The 21,301-nt window shown below is 35.9% G+C and overlaps 3 protein-coding genes and 3 long non-coding RNA genes across 6 annotated transcripts; 4 read left to right on the forward strand and 2 right to left on the reverse strand.

Annotated features, from left to right (window-relative positions):
- Nucleotides 1-4,330: 4,330 nt before the first annotated feature.
- On the reverse strand, nucleotides 4,331-6,834 carry LOC125472413. The gene is made up of 3 exons (XM_048573795.1): nucleotides 6,484-6,834; nucleotides 6,316-6,358; nucleotides 4,331-4,891 (listed from the first exon to the last, which is right to left on the reverse strand). The coding sequence occupies exon 3, from the start codon at nucleotides 4,881-4,883 to the stop codon at nucleotides 4,362-4,364; it is 522 nt and encodes a 173-aa protein (XP_048429752.1). The 5' UTR covers nucleotides 4,884-4,891; nucleotides 6,316-6,358; nucleotides 6,484-6,834; the 3' UTR covers nucleotides 4,331-4,361.
- Nucleotides 6,835-9,459: 2,625 nt separating this feature from the next.
- Nucleotides 9,460-10,350, forward strand: LOC125472567 (MDIS1-interacting receptor like kinase 2-like). The gene has a single exon (XM_048574208.1). It carries the CDS (start codon nucleotides 9,460-9,462, stop codon nucleotides 10,348-10,350), a length of 891 nt encoding a protein of 296 aa, XP_048430165.1.
- Nucleotides 10,351-10,473: 123 nt separating this feature from the next.
- Nucleotides 10,474-13,334, forward strand: LOC103932299 (MDIS1-interacting receptor like kinase 2-like). The gene is made up of 2 exons (XM_048573794.1): nucleotides 10,474-12,168; nucleotides 12,266-13,334. Exons 1-2 carry the CDS (start codon nucleotides 10,482-10,484, stop codon nucleotides 12,613-12,615), a joined length of 2,037 nt encoding a protein of 678 aa, XP_048429751.1. The 5' UTR covers nucleotides 10,474-10,481; the 3' UTR covers nucleotides 12,616-13,334.
- Nucleotides 13,335-13,620: 286 nt separating this feature from the next.
- Nucleotides 13,621-14,427, reverse strand: LOC125472414. Its single transcript, XR_007254359.1, has 2 exons — nucleotides 14,062-14,427; nucleotides 13,621-13,936 (listed from the first exon to the last, which is right to left on the reverse strand). It is a non-coding gene; the product is annotated as an uncharacterized LOC125472414 (long non-coding RNA).
- Nucleotides 14,428-15,136: 709 nt separating this feature from the next.
- Nucleotides 15,137-15,872, forward strand: LOC125472351. Its single transcript, XR_007254282.1, has 2 exons — nucleotides 15,137-15,274; nucleotides 15,573-15,872. It is a non-coding gene; the product is annotated as an uncharacterized LOC125472351 (long non-coding RNA).
- A 1,727-nt stretch (nucleotides 15,873-17,599) lies between these two features.
- Nucleotides 17,600-19,334, forward strand: LOC125472519. Its single transcript, XR_007254483.1, has 2 exons — nucleotides 17,600-18,211; nucleotides 18,306-19,334. It is a non-coding gene; the product is annotated as an uncharacterized LOC125472519 (long non-coding RNA).
- The last annotated feature ends 1,967 nt before the right edge of the window (nucleotides 19,335-21,301 follow it).

Consider the following 21,301-nt stretch of genomic DNA (forward strand, 5'->3'; position numbering starts at 1 on the left):
GTGGAAGCAGGGACTTCAACTATTTATACAATCACTCATCGACAGAGATCCACTCGGTCCAGCCTATTAACAGAAGGAGTGTTGATCTCTATCTCAAAGAGTTTTAGTCCCATCATGACTTGATATACTAGTGTATATCAGATAAGAATCGAAACTAGGACAGCTGCAATACATGAAACTCCATGACTCTTATCGCATTAGGGCTCTCAAACTCCCCGTGTTTCACACAACCAGTACAACCAGTTATGTGCCACACAAGTAGTCCAGTTGTGATCTCATTGTCATTCAAACAAGGTTTTACATTCTCCCACTCGAATGTCAATGATATGCCTCAATATAATAAGAATCATGATGATCATTGAGTTCCCAAAAGCTTGCAACTGATCCTACTCAGTGACTTGTCATTTTTAAGAAAAATATAGGACCACAGAAAACAAAGCACGCATTGCTTGCACTTTGCACTCTGTGATCACATACATATTTATCATAAAAACACTATGCCACTTTTACGAGTCATGATGTTGAGAACTGATAATTTATACCGTCAGATATCAGTTCCACATAACAAACTGGAATGATTCCAGTACCAAAGTCGTTTGTCAAAGCATAATCAGCTATACAAACAAGTCAATAATAATTAACAACTGTCGAAAATAACAATAAAGATAACTGCAATAAAACCTACGTAGTTTATGGAGTGCTTACTCCCACTCATTAACAGAATCAAAGAGTTCTTTCACTCCCATGTTGAAGACATGTTTCTTGAAGACTCCCACTGGTAAGGCCTTTGTCATCGGGTCAGCTACCATTAAGCTTGTGTGGATGTACTCAATTTCGACAGTCTCCTTCTTCACTTCATCTCTCACTTTTAAGTACTTAATATCCATCAATCTACTAGCATATGACCTTTTGTTATTCTTTGAAAAGAAAACTGCAGCTTTGTTGTCACAATACAACTTGAGGGGCCTGTCCACATTGTCAATGATTTCCAATCCTTTCACCATGTTTTTGAGCCAAACAGCTTGTTGAGTTGCTGCATAGCACCCTATAAACTCAGCTTCCATGGTTGAGGATGCAATACTCTTCTGTTTTGCACTTTTCCACGATACTGCACCATTAGCCAACAGAAAAATGTAACCATTCGTCGATTTTCTGTCGTCCACACATCCTGCCAAGTCTGAATCTGTGAATCCCACCAACTCCAGCTTGTCCACATAACTGTAAGTTAACATGAAATCTCTTGTTCTTTTAAGATACCTCAGTACCTTTTTCGCTGCAACCCAATGTGCTGTACCAGGATTTGATTGAAACCTTCCTAGTACACTTACTGCAAAAGCCAGGTCCGGTCTTGTGCATACCTGGGCATACATAAGGCTCCCTACAAGAGATGCATAGGGCTTATCCCTCATTCCTTCCTTCTCTAATTCATTTTTGGGACATTGATCACTGCTCAGTTTGTCTCCTTTGCCAATAGGCAATTCTCCATTCGAACACTTGTCCATATTGAATCTTTTAGTGACTCTGTCGATGTACTGCCTTTGGGAGAGACCAAGAGACTTCTTAGCACGATCTCTTACAATTTCTATTCCCAAAACAAATCGAGCTTCCCCCAAGTCCTTCATGTCAAAGTTTTGAATGAGCATACTCTTAGTTGTCTGTAGTAGAGACATATCGGAGCTAGCTAATAATATATCGTCCACATACAACACTAAGAATATAACCTTTGACCCAAGAACTTTCAGATAAATGCACTCATCCATTTTGTTTTCTTGAAAACCTGAAGCTGCCATTACCTGATCGAATTTCTTATTCCATTGCCTCGAGGCTTGTTTTAAGCCGTATATAGACTTATTCAACTTACAAACCATCGTTTCTTTCCCCCTTTCAACAAATCCAGGTGCTTGTTGCATGTATATATCTTCTTCAAGGTCTCCATTCAGAAATGCCGTCTTGACATCCATTTGGTGAAGCTCTAAATCAAAGTGTGCCGTGATAGCTAGGATTATTCTCATGGAATCTTTTGTGGAGACTGGAGAAAACGTCTCATTGTAGTCAATTCCTTCCCTTTGTGTAAAACCCTTCGCTACTAGCCTTGCTTTGTGTTTGTCAATGTTGCCTTGTGAGTCTCGTTTTGTCTTGAACACTCACCTGCAACCAATGATTTTTGTTGTCCCAGTTGGCTGTGGAACTAGACTCCACACATTGTTTTTCTCCATAGATTCCAGTTCTTCATGCATGGCTTGTTTCCATAACGTTGATCGTGCACTTGATATTGCTTGATTGTAGGACAAGGGATCATCTTCATCACCTATAGTGTGTTCTGCCTCATTTAGGTACACGAAATCAGGCAATAATACTGCTTTACGTACTCGCTGTGATTTGCGAATATTCGATTCCAACCTTGTAGTGACTGGGGCATTTATGAGATCTTCTTCAGTTGTTTGTACAGGTGCATGTACTTCACTTTCTTGGACATCTGCACAGGCCATGTGTCCCTCATTTGCTGTCTCATCTTCATAGGACATATGTAAGCTGCTATGAAGAGGACGTGGCTGCATGGGAATACTGAGAGTGGATGCGTGCTGATCAGGCAACTCACTGTCAAGTGGGATTTCTTCAAAATCTGGGGATAGAGCTGCTGAGTTACTGAAATCAGTCTCATCCTCATCTTCAAGAAATCGTGCATTATGTGTTTCCATGACCCTCGAGTGACTGTTAGGGCAATAGAATTTATACCCTTTAGACTTCTCAGAATATCCAATGAATTTGCAACTGATGGTTCTTGGATCAAGTTTCTTCTCTGTTGGATTATAAAATCTGGCCTCAGCATTGCAACCCCATACATGAAAGTGGTTAAAACTCGGTTTCCTTCCAGTCCAAGCTTCGAAAGGAATCTTGTCCACTGACTTGCTTGGTACCCGATTCAATATATAGTTTGCAGTTTTCAGTGCTTCTCCCCAGAGAAACATTGGAAGCTTTGAATGTGCAAACATGGATCTGATCATGTCTTTTAGGGTTCGATTCCTTCGTTCAGCAACTCCATTTTGATGCGGAGTCCCAGGTGTAGTATACTGAGCCACGATGCCATTTTGTTCAAGATAAGTTGCAAAAGGTCCTTTGTGTTGTCCAGCCTCAGTGAACCTGCCAAAATACTCACCACCTCTATCGGATCTCACAATCTTAATGTGTTTGTCCAGTTGTTTTTCAACTTCTAAATGAAATGTTTTAAAGCATTGCAAGGCTTCAGATTTTTCAGAAATAAGGAAAATATATGTAAACCGTGAAAAATCATCAATGAAGGTTATGAAATATGATTTTCCACAGATGGTTTTAATTGGAAAAGGTCCACAAATGTCAGTGTGTATGATTTCTAATAGACATTGGCTACGGTTTGACCCTATTTTCCTAGTATTAGTGAGCTTTCCCTTAAAACAGTTAACACACTCTTTAAAATTGCTGAAATCAAGTTGTGGCAACAAGTCTTGTTTTGTAAGTGTGATGATCCTTTCTTTAGAGATGTGCCCCAACCTTTTGTGCCAAAGCATTGAGGTTTTTGCATGAGAGAGCACCTTTTTAGAATCAACACTTTGAACATTGAAACATTCAATCTCATAAGTACAATTCATTTGCCACATATCAACTTTGAGATTAGCTTCACCAAGCAATTTATTCGAGTCATTTGAATGGAAAAACTTTACACTTTGACTGTCACCCACAAATGTAAAGCCGGACTTAACTAACTTAGATGCAGAAATTAAATTCCTTCGCATGGAAGGTACATAAAGTACTGGACTTAATTCTAAAATAAAGCTAGAGGAAAGAACTAATTTGACACTTCCTATGGATTCGACAGCAACTTTGCTCCCATTCCCCACATAGACATTGTAGACTTCATTGTTTATCACCCTTGTTTTTGAGAAGCCCTGCAAGGAATTGGTTATGTGAATAGAACAGCCCGTGTCAAACCACCAACTATTAGGAGGAATATAAACTAGATTGGACTCAACACACACAAAAACATTTATTTCATTACCTTTCTTAACAAGCCAATTCTTGAAGCCATTGCAATTCTTTCTTAAGTGACCTGTTTCTTTGCAAAAATAGCACTCATTTTCTTTCTCAGTTTCGACATTAGCAGTTTTCATTTTATAAGATCCTTTAGAGATGATGTTAGCATTTTTAAATGAAGAAGAAATTTCTTTCTTCTTCTTCTTACCAGCAGCCACGGTTGAACCTTGATTGAAGTGCCTTTTGCGTTTTTCTCCTTGCACAAAATTCACATCCACTGATTTGTCACTCCTGAGCCGATCTTCTTCTTGTGCACACATAGTGATCAGTTCATCAATGCCCCATTTAACCTTCTAAGTGTTATATGAAACTTTGAGCTGCCCATATTTTGAAGGCAGGGAGTTCAAAGCCATATGAACTAGGAACTGATCAGTCATGGGTACTTCAAGGTCTTTCAACTTTTGAGCAAGATCAACCATCTTCAGAATGTGTTCCCTGACACTTCCCTCACCATCAAATTTCATTGAAGTAATTTGAGTTAGAAAAGTCCCAGTTTCTGCCTTGTCAGACTCTTTAAACTTTTCCCCAACTGCAGCCAAGAAGTCTTTTGCATTATCTTGTTTTGGAACACCTCCTTTAACTGATGGAGCCATTGCTTTCCTCATAATCATCAGTGACATCCGATTTGTTCTCTCCCACTTCTCAACCTTTGCTTTATGATCTGCCGTGCTCTCTGCAGTGACAGCTGCAGGTTTTTCCTCTCTTAATGCCAAATCGAGATCCATAAGCCCAAGGACCATTTCAACATCCTCTTTCCACTTCTTGTAGTTAGAACCGGTCAAGGTCTCAATATTGTTGAAATTGAGGGATGTCATGTGAGGAGCTGGAGAACCAAACATTAATTTTAACAGTTGTTAGTCATCTAAGTGTTAATAAACAGACGAAAAATGATACTTAATTTTTTTTCCTGACACATAATCGTATAAGCACAGCATCATCTTTGGACAGAAGCCATTTATACTAGATTTGCATAGCCAAAATATTGAATACAAGGGCAGTTTACACAACTTCAACACTTTTGAGCAGATGAAGAATGTAATCTTGTCAATTCAATACTTCACTATACATTGATTCATTTGTTTAACTTGAATAAATAAACACTTTTGAGCAGATTATTATTCACTTAATACAGATGAATCACATGTTTGACTCTTTAGACAACAAGCCAAAATCAACAAACTAAACACTTTTGAGCAGAATAGATGTTGAGATCCTTGTTTACGATTCAAATCTTATTTGTCCGTTTGGTTTTGATAAATAGAATGTGAATCCAAAAGTTCTTCTTGGTTGAGTATTCCAGTATCGTAACCATTCTTTAAATGATCTTCTCTGCACATGATAGCAAACACAACTGGAGGTATCCACAGCAATAGTTGATTACATATAGTGACCATGCAAACAATTGTCAGTATGCAGCGGAAGCATTTTAATGACACAGGATCAAAACATATTTGCATGTATTTATATCGAGAGTTAACCATATATTGATTAAGGAACCCTAGCCATGTTGGGTTGGCTCTGATACCACATGTAAGCAGTAATATAAAGAATCAAACTACAACTGCCTAGCAAACCAACATGACATTAAGATTACCATAAACATATATGCATCCGCAACTGAAAGACCATCCCGTGCAGTGCAAGAAATCAACTTACCTGGAGGCATCGCCATTCTGAGATTAACAGATGAAGTCTTCTACTTCCAACACTCGTTAATGCTCCTCTCTAAGTGAATAGGGTTTTAGATCTTTTGGAAGCCTTAGTGTGGAAGCAGGGACTTCAACTATTTATACAATCACTCATCGACAGAGATCCACTCGGTCCAGCCTATTAACAGAAGGAGTGTTGATCTCTATCTCAAAGAGTTTTAGTCCCATCATGACTTGATATACTAGTGTATATCAGATAAGAATCGAAACTAGGACAGCTGCAATACATGAAACTCCATGACTCTTATCGCATTAGGGCTCTCAAACTCCTCGTGTTTCACACAACCAGTACAACCAGTTATGTGCCACACAAGTAGTCCAGTTGTGATCTCATTGTCATTCAAACAAGGTTTTACACTTCAATCTCAATTTCGAACCCGACACAAAAAAATAGAATGAGATTGGCACTATGATCTAGCTAAAACAATCAACTAGCAAACAACATTGATCCGAACCCCTAATTCACGATCTGAAGCTATATTTCTTGATTGCTTAATTAGCTATACACATTTGGATTAAACTAGATTCAAAAGCGTACCACGCCAACATCGCTGTAGAATTGTAGTCCATGATAAGATGATCTGCAACAGAAGCCAAAACACATCGTTTTAGGTGCAAATTACGCGCAATCGAGAGAGCGACAAAACAGTAGAAACATCGTAGAGGCGGAGAGAAAGAGAGAGAGAGAATGAGAACGATTGCTTACCTATGGCTTATTTTGCTGATGTTGGTGAAAAGTCCAGGTCCCTTCTCATCTTTACAAAAGGGAGAGAGAGTCAGAAATATTGGGAGAGAGAGAGAGTGGCATCGTTTTGCATGTAAGAGACTGCCTTTTGACAGAGATGGAGTTGAATCAAAATTAAGTTTGGGGTCAGATCGGATCTATAGATTTTGCATAGTGACAGGCATGGAGTTGAGATCTGAAACTAAGAAAGAAAAAATGGAAGTTTTCGAATGTCAGGAAGAAATGGGGGAGGATAGAGACTAGTAGGGAGATCCGTAAATGAAATTAAACGGAAAAAGGCTTGCCGTCAGGGGCAAAATCGGAAATTAATGATTGGGCATTTTAAATGGACCGTTTTAATAGTTTGTTCTAAGTATTAAATAAAGTTATTACTTTGTTTTTGGTTAAAATTCAAAGTTTTCAAACCATTTTTATTAATTTTCCTATTATTTATAAGAGAGATGTGCGACTCGGAATTAGTATATGACATTAATCTTTGAACCTTCTAGGTAGGGAGAATTTTTTTCAAGTTTTTAATATTCAAGCAAGTACTTCACATATTATAAAATAAGTAGAAAGACAAAAAAAAAAAAATATGTTAATTTTCTCCAACTTATAATATGACTTGTAAAATACTGCTCAAGTACCATTGACACCAAATACTCCATTATCAATCTGGGAAATTATCAATATACCTTAGTCATCGCTTTCAATACCTACCTAACATGATTAAATATACCATTGATACCAAATACTCCATTATCAATTTGGGAAATTGTCAATATACCTTACGGATTGCTTTCAATACCTTGCTAAACTTCAAATTTGTTTGACAATATGAATATATGTTCACTGCAATTTTCAATATTCTATTTTAAAGATAAGAGACAAAGACTTCAACACAAAGTGTAGAAAATTCAAATCTCTAATGTTATTCATACCATATTTTTACATTAACTTAGGTGGCATGTGATGTGGACAACCACATCATTTGAAAAATTTGCAAAACCCAAGGAAAAGAAGGAGAAATGGCTGATTTGGTATTGCTGTGAAAATAAGCTCATTTTTGCTGCTTTACGTTTTCAGCTTTTTCTTTCACCTAAAACTGTGAAAACAAGTTGTTTTTAAGTGTTTACCAAACACCTTTTTTAGCTCAGTTTTTTTTATACCCATAAAAGCATCTCAGTACCAAACCGGTACAAAAACTCCTCATATACCACAATCATCATTTAATTAACTAGTTTTTTTTAATTATTAGTTTATTAAATATTAAACTAAATTTAAAATTCTAATTAATTCAAATAACGTGATTATCCACATCAAATATCATCTAAAGTGATGTGAAAATATGATACAAAAATTTGATATAAATAACATTACTCAATCTTCTTACACAAATACCATCTCATATATTAATTAAGAAAGAATATTCAAGGGTTTCTAGATTGTCGTGCTCGTTCACAATTGATTAAGGGCCTTTTTTTTTTCTTTATACTTTTGCCTGGTGGTAGCTTTTTTCTTAAATTTTGAAATAAATTGAAAGAAAAAAACTTTTCAAAATTCACAAGAAGTTCAAGGTTTCTCCCATTTTCTTTAAGTTTAATAGGAAAAACTTAAACAGGTCAAAAATCTAGTGCTAGTTGTTTAGAATCCATCTACTGAAGCACAAGTAGCATCTAAGTAAGGAACGGACCCGCCTGCAAAGTCAGAGTTTAGGTGGGATAACAAAAACAAATAAAGGATATGCAAATTAATAATGCATCTCACTATAAGTAAAGCCCTGAGTTGCTTAAAAAAATACCCTGCTAGACTTTAAATTTGTTTGACAATATGAATATATGTTCACACTGCAATTTTCAATAGTCTATTTTAAAGATAAGAGACAAAGACTTCAACACAAAGTGTAAGAAAATACCCTGCTAGACTTTAAATTTGTTTGACAATATGCATATATGTTCACACTGCAATTTTCAATATTCTATTTTAAAGATAAGAGACAAAGACTTCAACACAAAGTGTAAGAAAATTTAAATATTCTTGAGTAATGTTATTCATATCATATTTTTATACTACCTTAGGTGACATATGATGTGGACAGCCACATTATTTGAAAAATTTGAGGAGAAAGTGTTGATTTGGTATTGCTGTGTTTTGAAGAAAAAAAAACAGTTTCTGCTATGCTATGAGAATAAGCTTATTTTTGCTACTTCACGTTTTCAGCTTTTTTTCACCTAAAATTATGAAAAAAGTTGTTTTTAAGTGTTTACCAAACACTTTTTTTAGCTCAGTTTTTTTTATATCCACTTTTTATAAAAACACCTCAGTACCAAATCAGTACAAAGACTCCTCATATACCACAATTATCATTTAATTAACTAGTTTTTTTTAATTATTACTTTATTAAATAATGAACTAAATTTAAAAATCTGATTAATTCAAATAATGTGGCTATCCATATCAAATGTCATCTAAGGTAGTATGAAAATATAGTACAAAAACATGATATGAATAGTCTTACTCAATCTTATTAGGCAAATACCGTCTCATATATTAATTAAGAAAGAATATTCAAAGGTTTCTAGATTGTCGTGCTCGTTGACAATTGACTACGGGCCTTTTTGTTTCTATATACTTTTTCAATTTGCCTGGTGTAGCTTTTATCTTAAATTTTGAAATAAATTAATAAAAAATAAAACTTTTCAAAATTCGCTAGAAATTCAAGGTTTCTCCCATTTTCTTGAAGTTTAATAGCAAAAACTTCAACAGGCCAAAAATCTAGTGCTAGTTGTTTAGAATCCATCTACCGAGGCACAGGTAGTATCTAAGTAAGGAACGGACCCGCCTGCAAAGTCAGAGTTTAGGTGGGATAACAAAAACAAGTAAAGGATATGCAAATTAATAATGCATCTCATTATAAGTAAAGCCCTGAGTTGCTTAAAAAAAGTATACACAAAAACCATGGTGAGATTTTCAACTTGTTGTGAGAAAGTATGCTTTCTATCTTGCCTTATCTTGTATCTTCAGCTAGCTTCATCACCAAAAAATGCTTTTGCTTCTGCCAATTCCACTGAAGCAGAAGCACTCCTCAAATGGAAAGCTAGCTTTCAAAACCAAACCCAAAACAACCTGACCTCATGGATTAAGGCAAATGAAGCCCCATGCAATACTTGGGTTGGTGTTTCATGCAACTCTGCTGGAAGTGTCAACAGATTAAACCTCACCAATTCTGGTATACAAGGTACTCTACTTCAATTTCCATTCATGTCTTTGCCTAATCTTGCATATGTTGACCTCAGCTTGAATGAACTTTTTGATCAAATCCCTCCTGAGATAAGTTCCCTCACCAAACTCATCTATTTCGATATATCCTACAATCAAATGTCTGGAAAAATCCCACCCGAAATCGGTCTTTTAACAAATCTTCAGGTTCTTCACCTAAATGCTAATAAGTTCAACGGCTCAATTCCTCAAGAAATAGGCCAACTTAAATTTGTCTATGAGCTAGCTCTAAACTTAAACAATTTAGAGGGTTCAATTCCAGCTTCTGTCGGTAATTTGAGCCAATTGACTTCTTTGATTCTCTTCGGAAACCAACTTTCGGGTCCTATCCCTCCCGAAATAGGAAACCTTTCGAAGTTGGTTGAACTTTACTTGTTTGACAACTATTTATCAGGCCCAATCCCTCTGAGTTTCGGAAACTTGAAAAATCTAACCACGATGATGTTGTACAACAATACCCTTTCTGGTTCTATCCCAACTTCTTTGTGCAATTTGACAAACCTTGTTTATCTCTCTCTCTCTACGATAATAAACTTTCCGGCACTATTCCTGAAGAGATTGGAAGCTTGAAATTTGTTGTGTCTCTGCAGCTGACCAACAATCAGTTCAACGGAACCGTTCCCTCTTCGTTTGGCAACTTGAGCAGCCTAGAAACCCTATACCTCCGCGGTAACCAATTATCTGGATCAATCCCCCAAGAGATGGAGAATCTAATGAAGTTGACCATACTTGACTTGGCTACTAACCGATTTTCTGGTTATTTGCCTCGAGATATATGTAGAGGTGGATTGCTACAAAGGTTTAGTGCAGAAAACAACGAATTTTCAGGTCCAATCCCGAAAAGCTTGAAAGGTTGCAAGAGCTTAGTCAGAGTCCGTCTTGAAGGGAACCAGTTTACAAGCAATATATCTGAAGACTTTGGTGTCTATCCTAATCTTCAGTTTGTAGACCTAAGCGACAACAACATGTATGGTGAAATCTCAGACATCTGGGGACAGTGCCCAAACTTAACAACTCTAATATTTGCCGGGAACAACCTTACTGGTAGCATACCATCTAAGATTGCCAATGCAACGAAACTTCAAGAACTTGATTTTTCTTTGAATCATCTGGTTGGGGTGGTTCCCAAGGATTTGGGGAGATTGGCTTCGATGGTGAGCCTAAAACTGAATGGCAATAAACTTTTGGGTTCTATACCCTCTGAATTTGGAGCATTTACTGAACTCGAATATCTTGACGTGTCAACCAACAAGCTGAACGGCTCAATTCCAAGCACTTTTGGTGAATTGGTCAGTTTAAACTACTTGAATTTGAGCAACAACAATTTCAGTCAAGAAATTCCATTTCAGTTGGGGCAGTTATTTCACCTGTCACAATTAGATTTAAGTCATAACTCACTTGAAGGTAAGATACCATCAGAAATGAGCAATATGCAGAGCTTGGAGCAACTGAATCTTTCCCACAATAATCTTTCCGGTCTCATTCCAGCAACATTTGATGGAATGCGCGGCTTGCTGTACGTAGATGTATCCTACAATCACTTGCAGGGTCCCATCCCCAACAACAAAGCATTTCAAGATGCCCACAGCTTTGAAGGGAATGTAGGGTTGTGTGGAAATGTTGTAGGACTACAATCCTGCAATAAGCACGTCTCAAAAAGAAAAAACAACAGAAAACTCGTGTTTGCAATTGTTTTCCCTATCTTGGGAGTAGTTTTACTTGCCTTCTTTGCAATTGTCTTCATTAAAACAAGAAGAAAGAAAGAGCCAGAAACGGACAAGAGCGATATCCATGATGAAGAAGAAGTTTTTTCAATCTCTCTTTTTGATGGAAAAAAATTGTATTCGGAGATCATAAGAGCAACCGATGGTTTTAACTCCATATATTGTATTGGGAAGGGAGGATCTGGAAGTGTCTACAAGGCAAAGCTACCATCAGGCAGCATAGTTGCAGTGAAGAAACTCCATCAAAAACTTGACAGGGAGGAGACATCACAGGAGTTCCACAATGAAATAAGTGCACTAATCAATATACGACATCGAAATATTGTGAAACTTTGTGGTTTCTGTTCAAATTCACAGCACTCCTTTCTGGTCTATGAGTATCTTGACAAGGGTAGTCTGGCTTCAATCTTGAGCAAAGAAGACGAAGCAAAAAAATTGGATTGGAGTACAAGGGTGAGAATTGTAAAAGGCGTAGCTCATGCACTGTCTTACATGCATCATGATTGCGTGCCACCAATTGTACATCGGGACATATCAAGCAGCAACATTTTGCTGGATTACGACTACGAGCCTTGTGTTTCGGACTTCGGCACTGCTAAGCTTTTGAATCCAGACTCATCGAATTGGAGCTCTCTTGCAGGCACATACGGATATGTAGCACCAGGTAAAGTAAAACAATTACAAAAAATATAATGTTTTCTAAATTTGTGATATCAAGTTAACATATACTAATGGCTTGCTCTTCCTTAATTTTTATGCAGAGTTGGCGTACACAATGAAGGTAACTGAGAAATGTGACGTTTATAGCTTCGGAGTGCTGGCACTGGAAGTGATCATGGGAAAGCGACTAGGCGATTTAATCTCGTCCTTTTCATCTCCATCCGTGTGTGAAAACAAATTGTTGAAGGATGTATTGGACCAACGGCTTCCACCTCCTACACCTGAAGTTGAAGATGAACTGACAACCATTGCAAGTGTAGCAATCGCATGCAGGCATTCGCAACCACAATCTAGGCCAACAATGCACATGGTTTCTCAATTGTTATCATTACAAATTGCAACTTCCACTGGAGGACCAAGCATCACACTTGAACAACTCATTAAGATTTGAATTGCGTTTGACATTGTTTGAGTTGGCACGAAAGTCGGATGGGCTTGTTTAATTATATCAATATATCTATATTGTTCTTCCTACTTAGTAAAATAAGGTTTTTTTGTTGTTGTTGCTGCTGTAATATATGTATGTTGTTCTTCAGCCAAGATTAAGTACAATCTTCAATTAATTACAATCTTTTTTTATTGCAGAATCAACTGGATTGAGTTGACTATAATTTATTTTTTGTAGTTGAGTTAACTATTACTTGATTGAAGCCATATGGTACTCTGTTATAATTGCAGGTAAATTAACAAGAAGAGGAGTGCTAGTTGGACTCGCTCCTAAAACCTCGTTTGGTAGCTCGGATTGTATTGACTATTAAATTAGTGAGACGTTTGGTGCTTTATCAGACTAAAAACTGACCATTTAATATTGTGTTTGATATAAGAGATTATTCGAATTGTTATTATTTTATGTGAATGATTACAAAAATTGTGGATGTAGAATTTGGTAATTAAAAGTCCTCATGTCTTATGGTGATATGATCTTTTGAATCGTAAAGTGTTGGCTTAATGCAACGGTCTGTGAGTGGTGACGTGTTGGCTTAATCATTTTTCTTGAAAGGTTTTGGGGTACTGCTGAACTGTGGATTACTGGGAATATGTTCATAGCAAAGTTACACTTAAGTTTGAAACCGAGGAAGTACACTAAAAGTGGAAACAACATTAAAAACTTAAAACAAACTCAGAATCACAGAGAGTCATTTATCCATTTCACTAGTCAAGAGCACAAAAGATACTTTCCCTCATCCAGATTTTCTTCAACTAATATACTCGCATAGTGGAAAGATGAATGTAAAAGTCACAATAAAATATATCCCAAAATTCCAGAAGAACTCACAAATCAAAGCTTAAAAATGTAAAAGCATCAGAATAATTTAAAATCGGTTTATAATAACATATAAACCGACTTCTTGATGAACTAAAAGATTTCCTTGTTTTACGATTACAGAGCATAAGAAAACGCAAAATGTATAATCATATTTATAAAATAAAACGTATAAACTTATTTCCTTGGACAGAGAAAAGCTATAAACTACAAAAATAACTTAATTCTAAATACTTCAATCTCAATTTCGAACCCGGCACAAAAAAATTAGTATGAGATTGGCACTATGATCTAGCTAAAACAATCAACTAGCAAACAACATTGATCCGAACCCCTAATTCACGATCTGAAGCTATATTTCTTGATTGCTTAATTAGCTATACACATTTGGATTCAAAAGCGTACCACGCCAACATCGCTGTAGAATTGTAGTCCATGATCAGAAGATCTGCAACAGAAGCCAAAACACATCATTTTAGGTGCAAATTACGCGCAATCGAGAGAGCGACAAAACAGTAGAAAGATCGTAGAGGCGGAGAGAGACAGAGAGAGAGAATGAGAACGATTGCTTACCTATGGCTTTTTTTGCTGATGTCGGTGAAAAGTCCAGGTCCCTTCTCATCTTTACAAAAGGGAGAGAGAGAGAGAGAGTGACATCGTTTTGCATGTAACTGATTGCCTTTTGACAGAGATGGAGATGGATCAAAATTAAGTTTGGGGTCAGATCGGATCTATAGATTTTGCATAGTGATAGGCATGGAGTTGAGACCTGAAACTAGAAAAAAAAATTGGAAGGTTTCGAATGTCAGGAAGAAATTGGGGAGGATAGAGAATAGCAGGGAGATCCGTAAATGAAATTAAACGGAAAAAGGCTTGCCGTCAGGGGCAAAACCGGAAATTAACGATTGGGCTATTTTAAATAGACCGTTTTAAGATTAGATTTTGTTCTAACTATTAAATAAAGTTATTATTTGATTTTTTGTTAAAATTCAAAGTTTTCAAGTCATTTTCATTAGTTTTTCTATTATTTATAAGAGAGATGTGCGACTCGGAATTAGTATATGACATTAATCTTTGAACCTTCTAGGTAGGGAGAATTTTTTTGTCTTCGTCGGGGGTTTGGAAGATTCAAACTATGACATTGACAGGCTCTTTAATTCTGGTCCAATCAGACTTTATTTTATTTTCTTCCATGCTTAATTACATATTATATTTTTCGATCAAAAAAATCAGTCATTGGCATTTGACATTGAAAACCTCCAACATAATAACAAGAAATTTCGTTGGCCCTAATTTCATCAAAACGTGATTTTGACAATTCCATCATCACCAAATTATTGCAAGTCATTTGGACATAAGAGAAATGCTAAAAAAACTCTTTACAACTTCTTTGTCATCTCATGTTTTTTGAACGATTTATACTATTAAAATAGGAATTAACGTGAGGTAACATAAAATATAAAGTGCTTCACCTTAAAAAAATCTTCTTGGCATTTTACTTGGACATAAATTTAGATGACTTAATGGGCAGAACATTGACCTAGCAATAACATTTGGTTAGATAAAACCCGTTTTGGTGCAGGTCGCATATATATATATATATATATATATATATATATATATATATCGCGTTTTGATGTAGGTCGCATTTAGCGTACTAGCTTGGCTAGGGGAATGAAGGAGCCAAACTTTATACCTCTACTAATGAAAATGGTTTCCTTCCTTGTATTGCTATTGTTATCATCAAAATTAGTTGTTGCCGATGTTTCAGAAGATCCAATACACAGTTACCCTCCCTCTCTCTTATCTCTCATGTACATTAAATTATTGTTTTGACCGTTTGATATCTATTTTATTTTTAATTTCATAAAAGTTTTTTTTATATTATATTATACACACACAAACACACATATATGCTTTGATTTCGGTTTCAATTTTCAAATTTTTTTTTAACACTTACCAAACAAGTTTCACAAAAATAAAACTGAAAAACTAAAAATTTAAAATTTAAATGGTTGTTGAACGAGCCCTTAACAAACATCTAGTCATCTGTACTGATGAAAAGTTTCTTCTTGTTATTGCAGAGGATGCAGCAAGGAAGATGATCATCAGTAGGTCGCATCTGCAAATCGAGATGATTTTGGCAGGGAACCGTCCAATAGACGTACCAATAGGTGATAAACCACCGGGATCGGGATAATAGCTATAATAATGTGTCGCTGTTGCATTGGTTCAAAGTGCCACGTCGACAAGCTTGTCAGAAGGATGGCTAGGCTAATATCTCCAAGCAAGCCTGCCAGAAGAATGATTACTATCTTTGTTTGTACCGAATTTTTCAACATGTTTGTAACACAACACTTACAAATAAGTATTTACAAGCAAAACTGCTTCTGAAAGAGAAAGCCTCAAACAAATCCCTAATGCTTAGTTGAAAAGTTGAAAAACGAATGAATGGACGAAAAAGTTAAATCCAAAATAACTGTTGTTACCTACCATATAATCTTTGTGGAAAAAAGGGGTACTAAAAAAAGTTAAGCAAAAATGTTGTTCTTATTAACAATGTTAGGCATGGTATTAAAAGGCGCTAGGCGTGCGGTAGGAATGGATCTAATGTTTACGTGTTTTTATAGTTTTAATAAGATTTGTGGAGTACTATTTATTATGTAACATAAATAAAGGTTTATTTATACTTAAAAAAATGCATAATTGTGCTAAGATACACAAATTACAAAATAGAATGAGATATAAATTAAAATGTATTCGAAAACATGGAAACAAGCATATAGTGATTGTTCATCCAAGTGTTTAACAAGTCTCTTGTAATTTATTAAAAAACTAAATACAAAATGAAAGTTATCTATTTTTTGTCTAGGCAGGCTAGGTGGGTGCCTAGACAAGTCTAGGGGTCATTTCTTAATTTTCAAACTCTTAGGAATTAATCGGGATGGTGGCCTTCTAGCGGAGATTTTTAGAATGGTGATGTTAGGCATTATGTAGCTGAATTTCGTGAGGCTTTTCATGTGCAAGTGTTTAGTAAGTTCATAGAATAAAGAAAAGCACTTTAAACTCAATTGTAGTATACATTTACAAGGGAGAAGGGAGAGAGATCGCAGAGTAAAAGGAGAGATACGGCCTTGAGGATTTAACATTGGGAAAGATCTTCAAGTAATACAAACATTAATAAAAAAGATCTTTTAGATCTCATAAGATTTCCACATAATCTTTACTTAGGATTTACACAATTACATTTTTAATTAAATTAGAACTGCAACAAACTTTACCAAATAAAATATCTATATTTTAGAAAGAAAAAACATACAATTACAAACCTTATAATTGTCGGAGTTTTAGTACTACATTGATATAAAAATGAAAAAAATAAAGGAGAAATGGCAATTTTGTAGTTAGTACGTACGCAAAGATGAGGAGAGTAACACGAAGTACATGAGCAACACACAAATAGCCTTAATGTATCCATTGGTGGCTAAAATACGTTCGATCAATATCTTTTTTTCTTTTCTCTTCAAATTTTCATGTGTGATTGAAATTTGCATGTGGTTCAATATCTTACTGAGTGTTGTGTTTCTACATGTGCCTGAATTCAGAACTTCCCCTCCTTAAAATTATTGTAATAGTTTTGAAACGTCTCTTTTTCCATAATAATAATATATAGTATTTTAAAAAAATGTGTTAGTAAAATTCTTTTGTTCAATTATGCAATGGCAGTTAACAACTATATCTCTATATAATAAAAATGATTAACGTTGACTATTTTAGGGCTGGAAAAAATTCCCGATCTATACCGAACCTGAACCGAAATTATCTCAAAATTCGAAAATTTTGGTTTGATTATTATACCGAACCGCCCAATTCGGTTTGGTATTCGGTCTAACATTTGTCGATTTCAGTTTTCCTAAACCGAACTGATTTTAGATAATTACCTCAAAAATGAGGCCGCAAGGATTCGAACCCTAATCTCCCTGGGAGAATCATGGAACTTCACCACTGAGCCAACTCTCGATTTGACAAAACAGAATACAGAAAATGGACTTATATGCTTCATAACTATTAGTTACTCATACATTAACATTTTCATCAACCCTAGCCGCCAACCATTTTCCATTTATGGAATTTCATCTCTCTCCTCTCGATTTCAATTTTCAGAGCTGCATCTTGTCTCCCAAACTCTCTCTTTCTCTCGATGGTTTTGCCACCAACACTTGACTCACTAGCTCTCTCTCCTCTCCTTTCACTCGCTTCTCTCTCTCTTGACTCTCCTTTTAGCCATATGGTTTTACTTTTTGCAGGTTCTATCATGCCTTCCAAATTGTTCTACCAATTTACAAGTAAGTACCAATCGATCGGATATCCGTCGGCGTCTCCCCAATTTTCCACGTCCACCTCCACCCTTCGTCATCCCCCTCCCATACTATTTCCCACCCACCAACAACACCTCATCCTGTCTGGTGCCCCGTCCCACTCCACTGGTACCAAATTCATGAAAATCGAGCTTTCATGGTTCTCCAGTGATGACCCATTCAACTGGTTAGCTTTGGCGGAAGAGTATTTGGACTACCATGGTGTCAACCCCCCAACAGGGTCACGGTGGTGGGCCTCCATTTCACTTGTGATCCGGCTTTGTGGTTCAAATGGTACAAATTGCATATTGGATCCGTTTTATGGGCCACCTTGACCGAATGTCTCGTACAACGTTTTGGGCCAGGTGACCAATTAGACTTCAACATGCCCTTCTCTCATGCATCCCAAAAAGGATCTCTCGAGGCCTAAGTTAATGATTTCATTCGTTTGTCTTGCAGAGCCTAAGGTTAGACCAAGGCACAACATTTAGGGGTGTGGGCTTAAGATGGACCTCCAGAATGATGTATTAGCTCAAGCCCCTCATTCTTTGGCCCACGCCATCGAACTCGCCCGTATCTATGACAATAAGCAACAACGATGTCATAGCACCTTCCGCCAATACTCTCCTTGCCCTTCTTCGACATCTCTGACAGTGTCCTCGACGACATCTGCTCCACCCACAAGACCACTTCCCTCATCGCCAACTCGGCCACCGCTGCACTTATCTCCTGCAGAAGTCTGTGAGGGTAATTTTCGGGGCCAATGTTTATATTGTCCAGAGAAATACTTTCCTAGCCATATGATAAGTCGATATTATACTTCATATTTTTGCCTTATCTTAGTATTAATTTATTAGTTATTTTGGTAGAATTTTGATATTTTGTTATATATTTTCAATGTAGCACATTCGACTTCCTCTGAAGAAAAAAAGTTATCAAACGGATGAATTTTGGAGTAATTCCAATGGAGGATGTTCGTGAGCCTTTCAAGATGATTTTATCAAAATGTTAGATTTTTCTACCAAGTCGTTTGACCGTGGCGAAGAAATAAAGGCCCAGCAAGCAGCTTTCCCAAATTGACGTTTCTGGACGCTTTGCGTATTTTGAAGGTCAAGATGGCATATTTTAAGGAAGATTCATCTAAGGATTTGTTAAGGACATCTCAAGCTTTAAAAAGAGACCTTTTGGGACCAAATCAGAGTTGATTTGGTTGGTCATAAGTCTGATTTTCTAAGAAGTTCGAATTTCAATTCAAATAGAAAACCTTTTATTTTCTAATTATCTTATTCTATTATGTTTCCTAGTTTTTAGAAGACTTTTTCTAGGTAGGATTTTATTTTGTGGTAGTATAAATAAGGCTATTTAGCCATTAGAAAAGGAGAGAGAACAAAGGCATCAATTTGGAAGAACTTAGCTAGGCTTTGACGTTTTGTATTTCAAGGTGTTTTCTATCTTTTTTTTTATTTCAATAAAATTCCTTTTGTTTTATGGTTGTTCGTAACTAATTTTCGTTTCCTACGACGATGCCTTGAGCCTTATCATGAATATGTAGTCTTTATTTAATTGCTTATGATATTATGCATGCATACTTTGAATTATTAATAACTGTGTTTAAACTATCTCTATATCTTAATGCTTAGCTACCATTATGATGTTTAGATAAGTAATCAGATGCAATTCGGTCGGAATCCCACTGGCGGATTGAGTATTGCTTCTTGTGATTGGTAGTCGTAATTTCACCTAAGGGCGAATACCGCATCTTAGGGATTGCATGGTTTTTCAAAGGGTTTTCACAAAACATAATGAGTTATGCATGTTTATATTTGATCTGAATACCATAGACGGAATGCATGTTTGATATACGTTCTAGCTTGAATACCACGAGTAGAATATGCCTTAGGAAAACCTAACCTTCAAAATTGCATGTGTAATTCATAAGTAATTGGTAAATCTACATAAGATTGTTAAGGGGACGGCAGAATCCTAAGCTTTTATAATTTCTTTACTTTGCTAATTTCTTTAACCTTTTTAAATTAAATTCATTTTTATTATTTTTAAATTCAAAATTAACTTTTTCCAATCTTTGTTTTCAAGTAATTAATTAAGATTTGGTATTTACATAAATTATTCATTCAATCCCTACCGAAAATGACCTTGCTTGAGCTGTTTATATTACAACTATCTTGTTCTCTTGCAAATATTTTTAAGTGTTTTTATCACTACTTCTGCAGGTGGTAAAAATCCCTATCAAGAAATTGGCACCGTCGCAGGGGATTGTTATATATAATTTGGGTTTTTCATATTTTGTTGCGTTTAATGGGTTTATTGTGGAAAATGAGTTAAACCCACAAGTGCATTTGATGCTTTAAGCTTTGTGTATGATGGAGTCTTGTCGGAAATCTGTAAAAACTCTGGCTTTGATGGGTTTTCTAGGTTTTCTTCGATTTCATGATCTAGGTGTTCTTCAAAATTTGATGGGTTCAATAAAACTGGTTGTTTCTTGAAGATCCGGACCTCGAACCAGAAAGAATAGTATAGCTCCATTACTTCATCTGCTTCCATCAATGGCGAGGCGGTTGAAGAAAAAAAATGGCGTGAAAGTGGAAGAATAAACGGGAGAAGAAGCAGGATTGAACGGGGAAAGAAGGAGAAGACTCTCGTATACCACAGGTCCACAATCACCATTGAATTTCAGCTTTTTTTTTTCCCCTTAATTATTGGTTTATTAAATGATTTTTAATTTAAATTAAATTCTGATTAATTTAAATGATGTGGTTGTCCATATCATATGTCATATAAGGTGGTATATAAATGTGTTATAAAAATATGGTAAGAATAGCATTACTGCTAAAAGAATATTGTCTACAAAGAAAATTCCTTATATTATAATTTTTAAATATAGGAACTAAAATATTAAAAAATTATCATTCAGTTCATTAAAATATTGTAACCATTGATAAAAATAAAAAAACTATCTCTACCATTAATTTTTCAAGAATTAAAAGAAAAAAAAGAGAAATGAAAAGTTGCCCCACTTGGTTGTAGGAACTTCATTTAGGATCTTCATTTTGAAGACATGTGAAAACTCTTTTTATAATAGCGGTTAGATTTAATCCACTGGTACATGTTCATTTAATTTAAAAAGCCAAGTCCATTTACCAACAACCTGTTTCATTTTTTGACCGGCATCTTGTACAGAGGTTCATCTTTCTCAATTCTCTCCCATCATCCCTTTTCTCAGGTCTCTCCCACTTTGAATCGGTTTTCAATGAAAATATCATCTTGCACATGATTCAATTTATATTGGTTTGATTCATTTGGAATAACCATAAGGTGCGTTTACCTTATTTAGTTCTTCCTAAGTTCAATGTTTGTAAGCTCAGGTTCGTGCTTGTACTGTCCATGTTCGTAATCTATGCGTCTTCTTAAATAGGGTTTACCCTATATCTTCATGG

This window comes from the organism of the source record quoted next, unplaced genomic scaffold (assembly GCF_019419815.1).
Source record: "Pyrus x bretschneideri cultivar Hongxiangsu unplaced genomic scaffold, Pyrus_bretschneideri_v1 Contig7, whole genome shotgun sequence".
NCBI lineage: Eukaryota > Viridiplantae > Streptophyta > Magnoliopsida > Rosales > Rosaceae > Pyrus > Pyrus x bretschneideri.